We start from the raw sequence: 19,562 nt of genomic DNA on the forward strand, positions 1-19,562 counted from the left end.
TTTAGATTTTGACCACAGCCCTCATTTTTGTAGGGTAATACTAAATCATAGAAAGATGATAATAGCAATATTATATAAGAAAAACAATTCAAAAGGAAAAAAAATATTCAAACTTAGTGTCTATTGGTCGCTTGTCTACGTGTCTATTGGTCGCTTGTCTACGTTTTGGTTTTTCATTATATGTTTGGTATACTTGACAAGAAAAGTGTTGCGCGATCCCTTGTAACACTAAAACCAAGATTTCTGTACTGTAAGCGATATAACTAGGCAGACTTATGTATGTATGTATAGTCTTTTCCTTTCAGCTTGTCCCGTTAGGGGTTGCCACAGCGTGACATCTTTTTCCATCTGAGCCTATCATGCATCTTCCTCTCTAACCCCAACTGCCCTCATGTCTTCCCCCACCACATCCATCAACCTTCTCTTAGGTCTTCCTCTCGCTCTTTTGCCTGGCATCCTCAGTACCAATATACTCACTCTCTCACCTCTGGACATGTCCAAACCATCGAAGTCTGCTCTCTCGAACCTTGTCAGCAAAACATCCAACTTTGGTTGTCCCTCACTTCAAATCATATCCAACCTGCTCACTCCAAACGAGAACCTCAACATCTTAATTTCTGCCACCTCCAGTTCTGCTTCCTGTTGTCTCTTCAGTGCCACTGTCTCTAATCCGTACATCATGGCCGGCCTCACCACTGTTTAATGAACTTTGCCCTTCATCCTAGCAGGGACTCTTCTGTCACATAACACACCAGACACCTTTCGCCACCTGTTCCAACCTGCTTTGATCCGTTTCTTCACTTCCTTACCACACTCACCATTGCTCTGGATTGTTGACCCCAAGTATTTGAAGTCATCCAACCTCGCTAGCTCTTCTCTCTTTAGCCTCACTCTTCCCCCTCCACCCATCTCATCTACGCACATATATTCTGTTTTACTTCGGCTAATCTTCATTACTCTCCTTTCCAGTGCATGTCTCCATCTTTCTAATTGTTCCTCCACCTGCTCCCTGCTTTCACTGCATATCGCAGTATCATTTGCGAATATCATGGTCCAAAGGGATTCCAGTCTAACCTCATCTGTCAGCCTATCCATTACCACAGCGAACAGGAAGGGGCTCAGAGTTGATTCCTGATGCAATCCCGCCTTGACCTTAAATTCTTCTGTTACGCCTACGGCACACATCACCACTATTCTGCTGTCCTCATACATGTCCTGTACTATTCTAACATATTTCTCCGCCACACCAGACTTCTGCATGCAGTACCACAGTTCCGCTCTTGGTACTCTGTGTCATAGGCTTTCTCTAGATCCACAAAGACCGAATGTAGGTCCTTCTAACCTTCTCTGTACTTTTCAATTAGCATCCTCAAGGCAAATAATGCATGTGTGGTACTCTATCTAGGCATGAAACCATACTGTTGGTTGCAGATACTTCAGTACTGAGTCTAGCCTTCACTGCTCTTTCCCATAACTTCATTGTGTGGCTCATCAACTTTATTCCTTTATAGTTCCCACAGCTCTGCAAATCACCTTTGTTCTTAAAAATGGGAGCCCATATTTCCTCCATTCTTCAGGCCTCTTCTTGCCCTCAAATTCTGTTGAATAAATTGGTCAAAACCTCCACAGCCACCTCTTCAAATTGCTTCCATACCTCCACAGGTATATCATCAGGACCAACTACATTTCCATTTTTCATCTTTTTTAGTGCCTTTCTAACTTCCCCCTTACGAATCATTGCCACTTCCTGGTCCTTCACACTTGCCTATGCATGTATGTATGTATGTATTTAAGTCTAATTTTGGAGAGTATGGGGACAGCACACTGATGACTTCAAAGTGGTTTGTAATGTTTGGATAAATCAAAATACAAAACTACTACTAGCTGATTATAGTGATCAGAAAGACTGACAGGCACAACAGAATACAATTGTTTGTCAGTGCAAGGGGTTACGTCCCCATATGACAATAACATGCTTGCCAACTTTGCAATGTCTTCAGTGTCTTGTCCCATCAATTATATATATATATATATATATATATATATATATATATATATATATATAAATTTTTTTAAACACATGATCAGTGATTGTACTCACTCCAAAACATCATCAGGATCTGCAAACTCTTCATCATTGAAGCCAAACTGCTCAATAAAACTGGACGTCATTTGTTGCATCTGATAATCAGAAAACGCCTAGCAAAACCCAAGACCAATATTAATAAATGATGTACTCTCTCAAGGTCACCAACATGTTGCCCGGAGGCCTGTGATAAGAATACGTCATCAGTGATGGGACATTCACATTTCCTAGAAATGTTGTAAAAGTGTTTTTTTTTTTTTATTTATTTAACTTTCACAGACATAGAAATAAAGTGTTGCATTTTGATTGATGTTTCCTACCATATCAAATAATTGCTGACAGTTAATGTAAGAAAATAATCAGTCTTCATTCACAATTAAAATTAAAACAATATTTTGGAATGGACTTGTTAATACAGAAGTGTGTATTAAACTGGTAGCTTCTCATGTTAATCAGTACCCAAGAAGTGGCTCTCAGTTTGAAAAAGGTTGGTGACCCCTGCTCTCAAGCCTTTACAAGGATAGGCAGTATTTACAGCATGTGGTGACAGTGCAAAGAATACACCATGTAACACAATCATACAAGTCATATTCCTACATAATGCCTACATAACATTACTGTCACCGTTCTTAGGCATTCATACAAATCCACTTTGCAACAGAAGTTGGGTAACTTGAAAAAATTGAGATTTGTTTGTAGTTTGTTGAGGCACCACAGTCAAAAATGTATGCAGTTAAAATGACTTCCCTATCAAGAGATGTTTTATGTTAAATGTAACTACAAACTTAGTAAAGCTGCAGCCAGACGTTCACATAAACTCATCATGCCATGAATCCTATCAATATCACAGCCCAGGTACCACAGCCATTTTTGGTATGGATTGCTTTGGGTGACGGTTGTGCTGTTGGTAATATTGGACATTTCAATTTGGTGGACATCTGTGACTGTGTTCAGAGAATCACGAGGGGGAATCGTTCTTGTGCATACCTGTTTAAGGTATTTTAATGTATATATTTGTGTTGTAAATTCAACTCACACTCTGCTGTATATATGTGACACACCACACAGAGAACCAGATCACACGCAGGCATGCAAGGAGAGATGTCAGGGTGAAAATGGGACACAAACAGTGCTGCGCCTCTTGGGTTGGGCCTTGTTTATGGGGACATCTCTCAACAGTAGTGAAGAAGCAGACAAGCATCTATCTAAAAACCAGTTACCATTTTACTTTGTCTCCAAAAGAACTTGAACTATCACCCTTCAGTTCTATGGCCCAAGTCCTGAGAGAAAAACTACTGCCTGGCCAAATCATAGATGCAAATACAGACACCCAATCATATTCTAAATAGCAAATTCATTTTGTTGCACATTTTGCCCTTTTATCAGCAACACATACATTTAGATACCTGACAAGTGGACCAAAACAGCTTTGTTGCAATTCAGCGGATTAGTGCTGTGCCTAGTAAACAATTTTACAAACATTATATGACAACTATTAACACGGACTTTCTCACCATACTGATTAATGGGCAATCAAAACAAATGTTGCTTCTTTTATCTCAATCTTATGATGCCAGATGGACAGAGGATAGTTTTGTGTTTGAGAGCAGAGAACACTTACAGTGACAAACAGGAAGGTTTGTGATAATGGGCAAAAGGCTGCCACTGTCTCCCAATGTTGAGTGTGTGTTAACGTCTGATTACAACTGTACAAATCATTATACAGATTGCAGACTTGTTTTTCTGCATGACTGTGGGCCTTGTACATAAGTGCATGCATGGAAATTCATCAATTTGTCAGTCTTACTTGTTGTAGAGTTGAGTCATGGTGAAAGCTGCTATCTTTAAAGTCAACATCATCAGTCGAGGATTGGATCTGGTGTGTGTTCACCTGACAAGAATAATTGATATTGTTGATAAAGGTGTAGGCCAGGGGTGCCCAGACTTTTTTAACCCAAGATCTATTTCTCAAGCATCGAGCCTCTGACGATCGACGGGAAGAGGGTGTTTTTTTTTTTTTTTTTTAGTATGACCAATGATGAAATAGAATGACCAAGTCACAAAGATCTACCCACTACAAAAATAGTAATTAAGTTCCTTTAGGCTTGTCCCGTTATGGGTCGCCACATCGTGACATCTCAGATGACCGCTCATATTTGTTTGGCACAGTTTTTACGCTGGATGCCCTTCTTGACGCAACCCCTCTGGGGGAGTGTAAGCCCTAGTGGGATACGAAATCACGACCCCTGGTTTACCAAACAAATGCTCTAACCACTGCGCTATGGGGCCTCAACCCACTATCCACTATAAAAATGCAAAACACATTTATTTTAAAGTATATTGAGGATTATGTGGAAATGTATGTTTGTGTGCCTTGCATAACTGCATGAAACAATATTACACAACATAATTAACTTTTTGTATTTTTTGTAACTGAGTTCACATTGATGATCACTAAACACCATATGAATGAAAATGCACACCTAGGCTGAGTCACTCATGTCAGTGGATTCGTCCAACTGCAGTGAGAAACACTCACAATCTGTGTGAGCATGTGTGTCCGGGTTTTAGTTCGTTCACTTTTCTCATTTCCAGCTTGCTTTTCGGCAGAATGTTGGTGTCGTATTTTCCATAAACAGTTTGAAAATGCCGTTCCACATTTCACTACACTGGCAGATGAGGCAAATGCACTTCGAAAATGGCATCGTGAAAAAAAAGTCTGTCTCTCATTCCGTATGAAAGTGATACGTCTTTGTTTTCTTTACTACAGCATCCATACTCATGTTTGTTAAAATTTCTTAACGGTGAGCTTAAAATGGGGGGAAACTCACTGACAGCGTGTTTTCCTGTACTGTCGTCATTTGCACATGCGCGGTGAGCTAAAGTTTAAAAAAAAAAAAAATACGTCTTAATGTCTTTTTTTTTTCTCGGCACGCCGTCGCAATCGACCGAAACTGCCTCACCAGACTGGTCGATCGCGATCGACGTATTGAGCACACCTGGTGTAGGCTATATAAAATATGACTGTGTTAATCAACCAAGAAAACCTAATTCATGTCAGAAACGGGTCCAAAAGAAAAAAAAAAAAAAAAACAACGCACACTGTCTCAAAACCCGGCAAATTGTAATATTTGTCTTTTATCAAACTGGGTGTAGCCTACATTTAGAATTTGAATAATGATGCAAATCTGAACAGATTGTTTCAATTAAAAGGGAACTAAAGTCATGATGTTGAAACATTACTATTTTAAGTGTGCATGTCTTCTTTAGCAGTGACTATTTACAGTAATAAAAACGTGTAAAACATTGCATCTGTGAATGAGAATGTGACACCAGCTCACAAATTCCTACCAATTTTATTAAAATACAAGGTTGATAAGTATTTAATAGGAGTGGGCTACAGTATATGTTAGATTTGATTACAGTGACGTGAAAAAGCAGTTGCCCTCCTCCTGATTTCTTTGTTGTTGTTTTTTTTTCCATGTTTATAACATACAAAGGTGTCAAATCATCAAACCAGTTTCAATATCACTTGGGAATAACCCAAGGAAATACAAAATGCAGTTTTCAAATGATAATTCAATTTATTAAGGCATAAAAAAAATCTTTCTGACCCTCCGTGAAAACGTAATTGCCCCCCTACCGCAACCAAATAACATGATGCCAACCTAGGCAGCAATAACTAAAATCAAGTGCTTGCAATAATTGGTTAAGAGTTGTTCAGGTCGCTCTGGAGGAATTTCTCCGCTCTTGTCCACTCTTCTTTGCAGAATTGTTTGAACTCCACCATATTCAAGGGTTTTCTAGCATGAACTACTCATTTAAGATCACACCACAGAATCTCAATTGGATGAAAATTCGGACTTTGACTTGGCCACTCCAAAACCTGAATTTTGTTTTGATTTTGAGCCAAGCAGAGGTGGATTTGCTGGTGTATTTCGGATCGTTGTCCTGCTGCATAATCCAAGAGCGCTTGAGTTTGAGGTGACGAACTGATGAGCAGATGTTCTCCTTTAGGATTTTCTGGTACACAGCATTCATTGTTCCATCAATCACAGCTAATTGTCCTGCTCCTCAGGCAGTAAAACAGCCCCAGACCATCACACTGCCACCATCATGCTTCACAGTTGGCATAATGTTCTTATCATCAAATGCTGTACCATTTTCACACCAGATGTAACAGGTCACACACGTTCAAAAAAGTTAAATTTTTGACTCATCAGTCCACAGACTGTTTCCCAAAAAGTTTTCAGGAACATTACGATGTTTTTTGGCAGATGTGAGACGAGCCTTTGCTCGAGATGAAAGTGGACTTCTGTGAAAATTCTTGAAAATACAAATGCGAGCACTAGGGAAATTTTTGGAAAAAAAATGGGTGTGGTGCATTCTGGCGATATCTGTGAATAAAATTCAGAGAAAAATGTAAAGTAAAATTTCTAAGTCCTGACCAAAAAAAAAAAAAATTGGGCAGAAGTTCGAAGGGCCAAGTCCAGAATTTTTTGCCCCCATCTCCCTATCACAGGATAGCACAAAATCACATTTGTCATTAAAATATGCAAAAAAAAAAATGCCACCTTATCTCAAGACAAATGAATTAAGTGAACTATTCAGTAAAAAAACATCTAATATTGTCCTTTTCCCCACATTATACGTATTATAGTATAGAGAATATACACGAAAATATATCCTAGAATTTCTATACCGTACAACAAAACATGTCAAAGAAGTTGATCTGTAGTAATTACTATTCACGTTTAAGTCTCAAACTTGTTACGTCACGTTGTACTGATAGTGACTCGACCACATTGCTCACTATCTTAGATATATAGATCTAGTAATACTAATAGTATAATCAGTTGCCTTTAATATATATATATATATATATATATATATATATATATATATATATATATATAATATATATATATATATACACACACACACACACACACACACACACACACACACAATCACTCACATTTGAAAAATGTACGGGTCAGTCATGCTCGCAGAAAAAGTTGCGGGTGTGATTAGGGAAATCCTTAAAATAATTTACTGGATTAATATAACATAACTGTAAATTAAAAATAAAATAAATACATAACTAAAATAGAAAACTAAAATTTAAAACTCAGAAATGATCATTTCCAATTTCAACTCATATTAGTACAACAGGATATAAAGTGGTATTTAAAAATTTTCATCAAAAATTCTTGATCTGACAATCTTCATCTGAAGAATAGTTAAATGCACTGGCGTGTCAAGAAATAAACACGAAAGGTCTATACTCGCAATGTTTTGAAAATGCTGAAAGTTTAGTTTAACATAATTCGTTCGTGGCAACAAGCTAGCGATACATTGTAAACGGCAATCGTGACGTATTGTTGTGGAGATAGGGTGGGGGGGGCACGCACCACTGGACTGGCGTAAATAGGAGGGCGGCTTGCTGGAACGCGGCTTTATGAGCATGCCCTCGACGTATTGGCCACACCTGAATCAAGCAACGGGGTGGGTGATAGTCAAACGTCTTTTTTTTGTTTGTTTGTTTTTTTACGGCTTCACACTGCCTCGCGATCGACGCAAAGAGTACCCCTGCCAGGTGTAACTGAATTTCCTTTGACATGGCTCATGATGTTGATGACTTTTGACGTAAATGCACTCGCATTACGTGAAGCAGTTATGAACATGCGCTTTCGTACATGCTCAGTACGGTTAACTTGCATTTCCTGTTTCCGGGTGAATAGCGGTTGTTTTGAAGCAGGCTTATTTAGTTAACAATGTTTATGAAATAAACACGTAAATTAATGTCAAGACCACAAAAAATAAGCGACGTCTTGAGAGAATGCGAGGGGAGGGGCGTTACTCTTACCGTGTTAGTGCCTCAACATGGCTATGCTCGTGAAAGCAAACAAAACGAACTCAAATGCATGTACGTTCAATGTTGTCAACTAATAACCGGATTAATTTCAGGCAATTTTTCCTCAATTTTCCGGAGCAATTTTCATGAAAATTTAAAAATCCGGAATTCCGTGAAAATCCAGAGGACTTTCATCAATGCATTGTATTCTTTGCTGATTGGTTTTCGCCTGGGAACCCAATCCTGGATGCCATTTTTGATCGGTGTGTTTCTTATGGTAAAGTCATAATTGAGGCCAGCGAGGCCTGCAGGTCTTTTCGGGGTTCCTTTGTGACCTCCTGGATGAGTCGTCGTCGCACAAGCGTAATTTTAGTTGGTCATCCACTCAAGGGAAGGTTTTCCCACTGTTCCCAGTTTTCCCGATTTGTGGATAATGGCTCTGACAGTGGTTCACTGGAGCCCCAAAGCCTTAGAAATGGTTTTCACTTTTTTCTCATTGCTTCTTGAATTTCTTTGGATCGTGGCATGATACATTGGTTCTTCAGATCTTGGTGCCACTTCACATTCTATTTAGATTTCTTGAGTCAAGTATGGTAGTAATCAGGTTTGGGTGTGGCTTGTGAATTAAACTTACCTTTTCCAAATGTGTGGTTACTCACAATGATTGTGATCTCGGGGGCTATTAACTTTTCACAAAGGGTCAGAGGTTTGGATTTTTTTTATGCCTTAATAAATTTAATTGTAATTTGAAAATTGCATTTTGTATTTCATCGGGTTGTCTCTGAGTGGTATTAAAATTTGAAACCTGCGTGTGTGATTTGCAAAAAAATAGATAACTGAAATCAGCAGGGGGACAAATACTTTTTCACAGCAGTTGATGTACAAAAGTTAAAAGTTAAACCATGATACAGATGATGTCATTTACATTTAGTTTAAATTTAAATTTAGTACTGACTGAGCTGTGAGCTGAACTGGATAAATTTTTGCACTTCACGCTTTTCTCTTTGTTACGCTTCCTCTGATGACTGATTCAATTCGTCTACACAGCCATCCCATACACAGGATTGAATGAGTTTTTCCAATCTTGTCTATACAATCTTAGACAATGTTCAATGGTGCACTTTGCAGGCAACTCATGATTATCAATTCCAGTCTACAGCTGGTAATGATTTCCTCTAACATGGTGCTCAAATTACTTTTGTTTAATTTGTTTAATTCTTCTTCAAAAAATACAATACTAATCCATACCGTGCATGAGCATACAATGTATTCTTACTTTAACATTTTGAGAGTTTGGCTCCCTTTTAAATTCAGATTTTCTGACAAAAGCAGCACGCAGAACAAATATTTGGTTGTATAATTTCACACTTGATGGATGAGCAGGCCCCTAAGTAGGTATAATCAGATTTATAATACAAGTTATTAAAAACTTGACAGTTTGGGACTTTAAATGCAAGGATGCTAAACATGCTGTCAAAGGAACAAAGGATTTAATCAGAGAAAAGACGTGGAAGGTTGTGGACTGCAGTTAATCATTTCATACTTAAACCACATAGGGCGTGCATTTTACAATTACAACAGCTGAAAAGGCCTTTAGTGCATGCCTGGAAAATATTCACAAAAGAACAATGCGGAAGTTTCCTTTTAATGGCTTGATGCAGGTATAGGACGCAAAAAAAAATGTCTCTTATTCACATAAAATCTATTTTGACTCTCTGTTGCTGTACTTACACTCACCCCAAAAAAATTCTTCCCAAAGAGTGCTAACTTTTAAGATCTGTTTTTAATCAATATGTAAATACATGGAATTAAAGGACGAAGTATTGAGCTCTTGTCTCAATCATTTTGGTCATGGAACCCAAGTGTTTTCAGTCTACAGCAAAAACTATTGAATTTTCCTCACTGTGCCATTTGGAGGACACTTTATGCTTTAAAGCAGGGGTGCCCAGACTTGTTTACCCCAAGATTTATAGAGATAAAAATGCTTGTGATATTAGCAAAAGACTTCACTTGACAAGGGTGCCAACTGTGCTTGTAACCACTCACCAGGTCAACCGTGTTTCTCTTGTTTGTGTCAGCCAGCTGCCCAGATATGAAGGCCTCCCATTTTTCTCTGTCCTCCAATTTTAGCTCTGCCACACACAGTGAGTTCATCTTAATATTGTTCTCATACAACAAACATCCACAAACAGTCTTACAAGTGTACACAGTACATCTACAGAAAGTGAGGCCAACTCCTTTATTTTCACTGTCGACTGAAAACAAGTGGTTTAGATAACCAAAAAATGAGAGACAAGCGATCAATATTTCAGCTTCTATTTCTGGATGTTTTCAATATTTCAGCTATTTCCATCTGTATTAAAATCGATCTGACACATGTACTTGGATATTTATTTGTAACAACAGTTTTGATAAGCGAAAGTACTGGAACAGATTAACAAAATTGACAAATGAGTAACAAATATTTTGTTGCTTTTTGTTTCTGTGATCACTTCATATCAGCCAAGGTTTGTATGATTCTTGCCTGATGCCATACCAGGCTATCCTTGCAGCCTCTTTCACTTGCTTGTTTTGAGGGTATACGCCCTTCACTCTTCAGGAGGTAATGCATAAAGGGTTTAGTTACAGGACTAACTTGAATAGTATAAAACCTTTACACTTTTTGCACTGATTAATTCCTTTTACTATTATGGGAGATTAATTTTGTTGCATGATGATCTCAATCAGTTTGGTTGCATTATCAATTGGCAGACTGTTTCTTGAGAATTACCGTAATTTCTCGAGTATAATGCGCCCTGACGTGTAATGTGCACCCCAAAGTTGACCTAAAAAAAAAAAAAAGAAAAAAAAAAATCTGAAAAACCCTTCTACCAACGTACAATGTGCACCACCAATTTGCAGCTACCCATATGCTCAGAATATTAGGAATGATCTATATTTACATTTTGTTGGGTTTGTACTTGTATTGTTTTTAAAAAAACAAGCATAAATAATTATGTGCATGCGCTGATGTAGCGGAGATATAATGTCGGGACAGGCCACAGGACACGCTTGTCCTGGTCCCTGTAATTGTCAGAAGAGAATCCCTCAACCAACTAAAATAAATGCTCAATGATGGCACAACATTAATACTGTTAATACACATTTCAGTCTTAAAAATATAAACTCTTTAACATTGTTCATTGAACACTGCATTAAATATTTGTGCATAGTGTAGTTTATCCACTACATTACACATCCTTGACCAAGCTTTCAAAAGAAGCATTATGACTCATCTTCAATCCGAAAAAGATCCATAGTAGCTTTATTTGGTACATCACTGTGGAACTCATCATTGATCACTTGATATATTTTTTTAATCCCAAGAGTTTGGGTTACACAGCACAACCTCTCCCCCTCCATTCGGCTCCATTCCATAGAATCTTTCACCATGGCATCAGGTGGCCATTAAACAACGTGAGGTCAAACTACATAGAAATGAGTGTAATGGGCAGTTTTTTTAAAAAAGCAGGAATAGAAAAGAAGAAAGAAGTGTGCACTTTCCCGTTTTTTTTTTTTTTTTAGGTCCCCATGATGCTTGTATTACATAGTTTGAGCTAACGTTGTTTTAATACCCACCTGAAGCCAATGAGGCGAGCTATCTTTGTTTCGGACTGCGGCGCAACTTCCAAGTTGCTGACATCATCAGTGATGACTTTTCTTTTAAAAGCAGCTGCACAACTAGCCGTTGTAGTCGACATTTGTTCGTCTTAGTTTAAGTTAAAACAAACTATGGGCAGTTGTTTCGGATCTCTGGTGCTGTAGCAACAAGCATGCTACGTTAACAATCATAAAATGCAAGCTCCCAGAGGAGCTCTGAGAGCTCAGGTTGGGGGCGCACATTACCGTAATATATATAAATGTGTAACATAAGACATCGAATATCATATCGAAATATATTAACATAAGTTTTTTTTTTTTAGTATGCTATGTACCTGTATATGACTATACAATGTTATTGTATTTTTTATTTTTCATCCATATCTATATATATTGCGCTCGATTAACTTTTTGAAATTATTTTTGGAAAAGGGTTAGGGTTAGGGTGAGGCTCCCACCAGAATGTTTAACAGTGGGGCTGGTGTGTTCAGGGTGATGAGCTGTTTTGCTTTTACTCCAAATATATCGTTTTGGATTGGGGACAAAATGTTCGATTTTGGTTTTATCTGACCAGAGCACCTTCTTGCACGTTTGGTGTGTCTCCCAGGTGGCTTGTGGCAAACTTTAAATGACACTTTTTATGGATATGTTTGAGAAATGGCTTTCTTCTTGCCACTCTTCCATAAAGGCCAGATTTGTGCAGTGTACGACTGATTGTTGTCCTATGGACAGACTCTCCCACCTCAGACTCTCTGCAGTTCATCCAGAGTGATTATGGGCCTCTTGGCTGCATTTCTGATCAGTCTTCTTGTTTGAGGTGAAAGTTTAGAGGGATGGCCGGGTCTTGGTAGGTTTGCAGTGGTCTGATACTCCTTCCATTTCAATATGATGGCTTGGACAGTGCTCCTTGAGATGTTTAAAGCTTGGGAAATCTTTTTGTATCCAAATCCGGTTTAAACTTCTCCACAACAGTATCTCAGACCTGCCTGGTCTGTACCTTGATCTTCATGACGCTCTTGCAGTTTAAACAGAACCCTGAGACTATCCCAGGGCAGGTGCATTTATACGGAGACTTGATTACACAGAGGTCGATTCTATTTATCATCATCAGTCAACGTTGGATCATTCAGAGATCCTCCCTGAACCTCTGCAGTGAGTTTGCTGCACTGAAAGTAAAGGGCAGAATAATATTGAACGCCCCACTTTTCTGTTTTTTATTTGTTAAAAAAAAAATGTAAAATATCCAACAAATTTCGTTCCACTTCACGATTGTGTCCCACTTGTTGATTCTTGACAATAAATGAACATTTTATATCTTTATGTTTGAAGCTTGAAATGTGGCGAAAGGTTGAAAAGTTCAAGGGGGCTGAATACTTTCACAAGGCATTGTACGTAGAGGTCAGTCAACTTGGAGTTTAGTTTTTCTTCACTTAACTTCTGCTTTCCTACACTTTAATTTTGAGGTCTTTACCAATGTTGTGCTCCTCCCAAAGCATTATAGGTTTTCTCAAGATTGTCTTGGTTTTTAATAGGAGTGAGATTCATGACATTTAAGATTTTCCTAGTGAGATTATCCAAAAGTTCAACTGCCTCAGACGTTTGTAGCACAGCTGTAGTCTCGAAAAGTAAGTTGGGGTACTCTCAATTGTGGACAGTTGGAGACAGACATTAACATACACTGCAAAAAGACATTTCATTGTTTTCTCTCAAGTCAAATCAGACTAAACCTGTTTCAAGACCGTCAGGATCACCAAATTTATTTAGTTTTGTTAAATGCCACAATAATGAGAAACAAAATTTCTTAATTTATTTTTTTTCAAATTCAAAAGTTTACATACATATCCCTAGTATCAAGTAGCATTTCCTTTGAACTGCCAGACTTGGGTCAAACATAATAGGTAACTCTGCTGGAATCCTGGCACATTTCTCATGAGAGAACTGGTGTGACTGAGTCAAATTTGTACATTGCCTTGCTCGCACACACCTTTTCTGCCCAAAAACCTTTGATGGGATTCAGATCATGGCTTTGTGATGGCCACTCCAAGACATTGACTCTATCCTCAAGCTACTTTTTTTAACCATTTTAGTAGTATGCTTTGGGCCATTGTCCATTTGAAAGACCCATTTGTGCCCAAATTTTAGCTTCCTGGGTGATGTCTTGCGATGTGTTAATATCTCCATGTAATGTTCTTTCTTCATGATGATGTCTATTTTATGAAGAGCTCCAGTTCCTGCTGCAGCAAAACAGTCTCATAACATAATGCTGCCAACTCCATGCTTCAGAATTTGTATGGTATGCTCAGGTCTACAAGCTTTCCCATTTTTCCTCCAGATGTAATGGTAATTGACCCCTCCGTAGAAATTGCGCAATCCGCGTCACTGATCAATCAGAGGCCAGAGATCTGCATAATCTCAGACTCAGATCTCAGACAACGCTGGATGGTCCAGTATCGCTTCTGTTGGCGTTTTATCGTGTATTTGGGTTCTTTAACAACAGATATGGTTAAGAGGCGTTGTCACGGACTTTATAATAGTGACGACAGGTATCCTGAAAGGCAAGTTGGTGGAGTTCAATTCGTACCCTTTCCAAAACCGAAGACCCAGTACGAAAAATGTCTTTGATGGATCAAACTTTGTGGAAGACCGCATCATCAACTGAATCCATCTAAAATCAACCAGAACAGAAGACCGAGTACGGAAAATGTCTTTGATGGATAAAACTTTGTGGAAGACCGCATGATCAACTGAATCCATCAACCGGAACAGATATGTTTGCACGAAGGTAAGTCCTATATTTGATTTTCAATACATGTCTCATATAAATGAATTAGCAGTTCTTCGCTTGCATAATATAGCTTTGTGTGAATGATTGACACACTTGATCTGTGATGAGCGATATTTTGCGATGATCTGACTGCACAAACGTGTCCCTTTGTTCGCGGATACGGTAAACCGGACTGTGTTAGCACGAAGGTATGCCCTATATTTGATTTTCAATACATGTCTCATATAAATGAATTAGCAGTTCTTCGCTTGCATAATATAGCTACGTGTGAATGATTGTCACACTTGATTTGTGTTGACCGATATTTTGCGATGATCTGACTGCACAAACGTGTCTCTGTTCGGCGGTGAGCTAAGCTAAACTGGACTAGCAGTCCTAAAAGCCTTCGACGTGCACTGAGACACCAAGACTGAAGGAAGGATGTTTGAGGACACTAAAGTAGTGATTGTCGTACTCGGTCGGGACTTACGTAGGTTCGGCACTAATTCAAGAATAATTATTGAGGGGAGCACGTGACGTTACACAAAGAAAACGAGAGAAACAACTCGTAAATCAAGCCTCGCCTTCTTTTCCTTCATACGGCAGTTCACAAACGGCTATACAGATACATATACAGATTCTGCACACAAGTGTGATATGTAACACGAAAATAGGAAACTGTCAATGACGAATTCGTCTTTGGGTTATAATATATTATATTATTTGGCTTCTCGGTCTTCCTCTGACTCTGGAAAGATCTCGCGCTAATATCAATGGTTTCTCCGTTGATATGCATGTAAATACCATTGAAATACTGCTCGCTGAAATACTTGAAGCCCTGCTGTCTGCTTTTCAACGATATTTCACTGTTAGCTAAGAATGCGAGTGAGAAATCAGCCGGTAAATCGGACAGTTTCGCTCTATTCTTTTCTTGCTGCGCCGATATTTTTGCCAATTTTTTGTCTGACGTCAGCGCACGTGGCGTGACGTCACTTCAGGAGGCGTGGTAAAGTGCCCTGTACAGAGGGGTCAATTATGGCATAACAGTTCCACTTTAGTTTCATCCGACCACAGGACATGTCTCCAGAAGTTAAGATCTTTGTCTTGGTGTCTTTTTGCAAACTCTCATCTGTCTATTTTTTGTTTTGGTTTCTTGAGGAGTAATGGCTTCATTTCCATGGAATGACCTTTCAGTCCATGTCAGTATAAGACTCGTTTCACTGTGGATAATGAAAATTTCTTTTGTTTTGTTCGTTTTGTAGATTTCGGACCAAAACACGTTCATCCCTAGGACACAGAGCCCAGCTCCTTCTTTAGCGGTGTGATGACTGGACATTCCCATGATGTTTATAACTTGTGTATAATTGAACAGATGAATGTGGCACATTCCAGCATCTGGAAATTGCACGCAAGGATGAACCAGACTTGTGGAACTTCATTATTCTTTTTGATTTTTCGGTGATTTCAAACAAGAAAACAGTGTTTGAAGTGTGGCCTTAAATGTGCCGTCAATTAACACCGCTGTTTTTTCCCCCCTCTATAAACAGATTTGGCTGAAACAAGCCTATATTTTACTGCTGATTACTAAACAGTCGTATAAGCTAGAGAGAAACTTTTTTTCCTAAGGGGGGGTAAAAATAATGTTTGATGTTTCTTTTGGTGATTTTGGTGTTTACATAGTCATAGTACACAATACTCTGTGGGGCTTGAAAAATTCTTGGCAGTCTCAGGGTTCTGTATTCAGGAAATGCTTGGCAGTGAATGGGTTAAATGTGTAGCCTTTCTTTCCCACCATACTCTCTCGATCTCCACCCCCCCACCTTCTCTGCTGCTGTTAGCAGGAAGTGTTTGAGTCTCTTTGTCTCACTTTTTATCATTAAAATCCAATGGGTAGTGGCAATGTATAGCCTCTTTTTGAGGAATATTTAATAATTATATGAGCCAAAGTGCTGCTTGTTATGCGAATATAGCCTCCTGCTGCCAAACAGCACTCATTTCTCTTGGCTTGTATCTCAAAATCTTACAAGTCAGGTCACTTGCATTTTGAGGTACCAATATATAGAAAATAAAATCGATCTGCATTTTCCATAGAGTATTAATAAAACATTGATGGAATCAAACTTCACACAATGGCCAATATATAAAATGAATCAGTTTTGAAAGGGCAAAAACTACGATTATACCATAATATATCACACAATATTTACAATATATTGTGCTTTTATATGCTCTCTAACTGCTAAATGACAACTGCTTGTATATACTGTAGATGTGCTACAGATAAGTTTTCTTACCAGAGATGAGCTGTTGTATCTGCAATCCATTAGGCCCTTTATCACAGTTATGAATTATCGAATTAGCTATTCTGGTGAGATGACCCATGTATCCTCGCCGCCGGCCACCTTCTACCCTAAACACAAAAGCAAATGGCATCTTTGAATCTTGTGAGCGCACATAACCAAATGAAAAAAAGTCTGACCCATTTTAAATTTGATAAATTAAACTTGTTTTCTTGGTATTTACTGTATGCTCTGTTCTTTGTCGAGGCCCAGAAAGCTGCCTATGAATACCCATGTTCATAAAAGATGCCCTTATCAATGGCCACACAGGACACACACCAGTATCTTTCTCGCCAATTCTGCTGCTTTTATAGGCCCAGATCACTACTGCCAGGGATCTCACATCCTCAAGCCCTGGTGGCATCTCACACCCACAGTCAGACAAAAACAGAGATTCCTTTTTAACTTTTTTGCATATTGCAGCAATTCTCAGATTTTTTTCCCCTCCTCATTAAATGGGGAGATCCTAAGGTGTTCCCAGGCCAGCCGAGAGACATGGTCCCTCCAGAATGTCCTGGGTTGTCCCAAGGGTCCCCTATCAGAGGGACGTGCCCAGAACACCTCACCATGAAGATGTTGGGGAGGCATCCGAATCAGATGCCCCGGGCACTTCATGTTACTCCTATCAATACGATGGACTAGTGGCTCTACTCTGAGCCCATCTCAGATGACCATGCTTCAGACCCTCTCTCTCAGGGAGAGCCAGGACACCCTGTGGAGGAAACTCTTTTCAGCTGCTTGATCTTATTCTTTTAGTCATAATACATAGCTCGTGACCTTAGGTGAGGGTAGGAACATAAATCGACCAGATCGGAAAATAGATTGGCTTATCTCGTAGACCACAATGGACAAATACAAAGTCCAGTTAGTTGTATGACCACAGTTTGAAGCTGCAGAGATACAAAATTAAGGCCACCAAACTGGATATTCTCTCAGCCTTTGCTACGTCTTGAAGTTCTGACCATAAAAGTTATGAAAAGAATGAGTGACCAAGGGCAGCCTTGGCGGAGTCCAACCCTCACCAGAAAAAAGTCTGACTTACGGCTGTCAAACTCTGATACAGATCATACAGGGACCAAACAGCCTGTATCAGGGGATTTGGTACCCCACACTCCCAAAGTACACCCCACAGGAATCCCCGACATGGTCCAACACTTTCTCCAAGTCCACAAAGCACATGTAGACTGGTTAGATGAACTCCCATACACCTTCAAGGACCCTGTCCAGGGTCTGGAGCTGGTCCACTATTTCACGGCCAGGACAAAAACCACTATGCTCCTCCTGGATCTGAGATTAAACTTTCCAACAGACCCTCCCCTGCAGCATCCCTAAACATACCCAACCAGGGAGGCTAAGATATGTGATCTTTCTGTAGTTGGAACACACCCTCTTCTTAAAAAGGGGGACCACCACCCCAGTATGCCAATTCAGAGGCATTGTCCCCGATGTCCATTAGATGTTGCAAAGGCGTGTCAACCAGGACAGCCACACAACATCCAGAGCCTCCGGGTGAATCTCAGCCACCCAAAGCGCCTTGCCACCGAGGATCTTTTTAACCACCTTGGTGACCTCAACCCCATAGACAAAAGAACCCGCCTCACAGAACCCAAACTCTGATTCCTTATGGGAAGGCATGTTGGTGCAATTGAGGAGGTCTTCAAAGTACTCTGTTCTAAATGAAGATTATTTTACATATCGCATGACTCTTATAAGCAATAGTTCCTATAAACACAAATGTCTTGTTCTTTGTTTTGAATGTCTGACTGTCGTAGAAAAATTCCTTGTGTTTTTTAACAAACTTGGCCAATAAAGCTGATTCTGATTCTTCCAACTGAATCACAACGTCCCGAGTCGAGGTCAGGAGGACCCTATCCTTATAAAACACGGTGTTGAAAGTGCACTTCTTCCCACTCCCGAGACAACAAATGGTGAATTAGAATTTTCTCAAAGCTGTCTGGGTGTCTTTCTCCATGACCTCACCTAATTGTTCCCATGGCTGAGTATTTGATTCACTGACCAACAAAGCTTCATTCCGCTTGGCCGGCCAGCACCCACCAGGTACCTCAGGAGTCCCACAGGCCAAAAATGTCCAATAGGACTCCTTTAGCTTGATGGCATCCCTACTAACAAGACAAGCACCGACCACTTTAGAACCACAGCTCTGGTGTTCCACGTCAGCAATGGAGGCACAGAACATGATCCACTCGGATTCAATGTCCCCTGCAACTCCAGAAACATGAGCAAAGTTCTGTTGGAGTTGGGAATTGAAACTCCTGACAAGGGATTCTACCAACAGTTCCCAGAAGACCCTCACAATACGTTTGGGCCTGCCACGTCAGACTGGCATCTCTTCCCACCCACTGGACCCAACACACCAAACCACCGGGTGGTGATCAGTTGAAAGCTCTACCCCTCTCTTCACTAACCAGAGCATCCAAGACATGCGGTTGGAAGTTTAATGACACAAACACAAAGTCGATCATCGGAATGCGATCGGGGCTGTCTTGATGCACGTGCAGACACGCTTATTTTTTAATATGGTGTTCGCATGCATTTAATTTGACTGAATGGAAAAAAGACTGAAAAATAGCAGGAGGTCTGGGGGCTCCAAGCATGATCAAATGATCAATTTTAACATGCAAGTTGTATACATTGTATTATGAATGAAATATATGGAGTACATCTATAAATAAATGCTATTCTGTTTTCAAAATGTAGACAATATGATCGATCGTTCATGATTTAGGTCCATACCTTTACCCCCAAAAATTAAAAATTCAAACAAGTAAACTACTAGAAGTGAAACTATATTGAATTCAGATTTCACGTCTGTGTTTGTTATGGGCAATCCGTGATGAGCACAGAAATCCAGGAACT

General features: G+C 39.5%; 1 protein-coding gene across 21 annotated transcripts in view; it reads right to left on the reverse strand.

Annotated features, from left to right (window-relative positions):
- The window catches only part of ppp6r3 (protein phosphatase 6, regulatory subunit 3), a 111,181-nt gene that overhangs the window by 42,074 nt on the left and 49,545 nt on the right, over window positions 1–19,562 (reverse strand). For 19 of the 21 annotated variants that reach the window (XR_009795527.1, XR_009795525.1, XR_009795526.1 and 16 more), the window contains 4 exons: window positions 16,641–16,756; window positions 9,990–10,075; window positions 3,894–3,977; window positions 2,102–2,199 (listed from right to left, as the gene is read on the reverse strand). Coding sequence is in view for 17 of the 21 variants with exons in the window: in XM_061823707.1 (XP_061679691.1) it covers window positions 2,102–2,199; window positions 3,894–3,977; window positions 9,990–10,075; window positions 16,641–16,756 (384 nt within the window). In the remaining 4 variants the exon portion in view is untranslated. The remainder of the gene's footprint in view (window positions 1–2,101; window positions 2,200–3,893; window positions 3,978–9,989; window positions 10,076–16,640; window positions 16,757–19,562) is intronic. The other 2 variants (XM_061823710.1, XM_061823714.1) reach the window with 2 other exon arrangements.

The sequence above is a fragment of the Syngnathoides biaculeatus genome, chromosome 6 (genome assembly GCF_019802595.1).
Source record: "Syngnathoides biaculeatus isolate LvHL_M chromosome 6, ASM1980259v1, whole genome shotgun sequence".
Taxonomy (NCBI): Eukaryota; Metazoa; Chordata; class Actinopteri; order Syngnathiformes; family Syngnathidae; genus Syngnathoides; species Syngnathoides biaculeatus.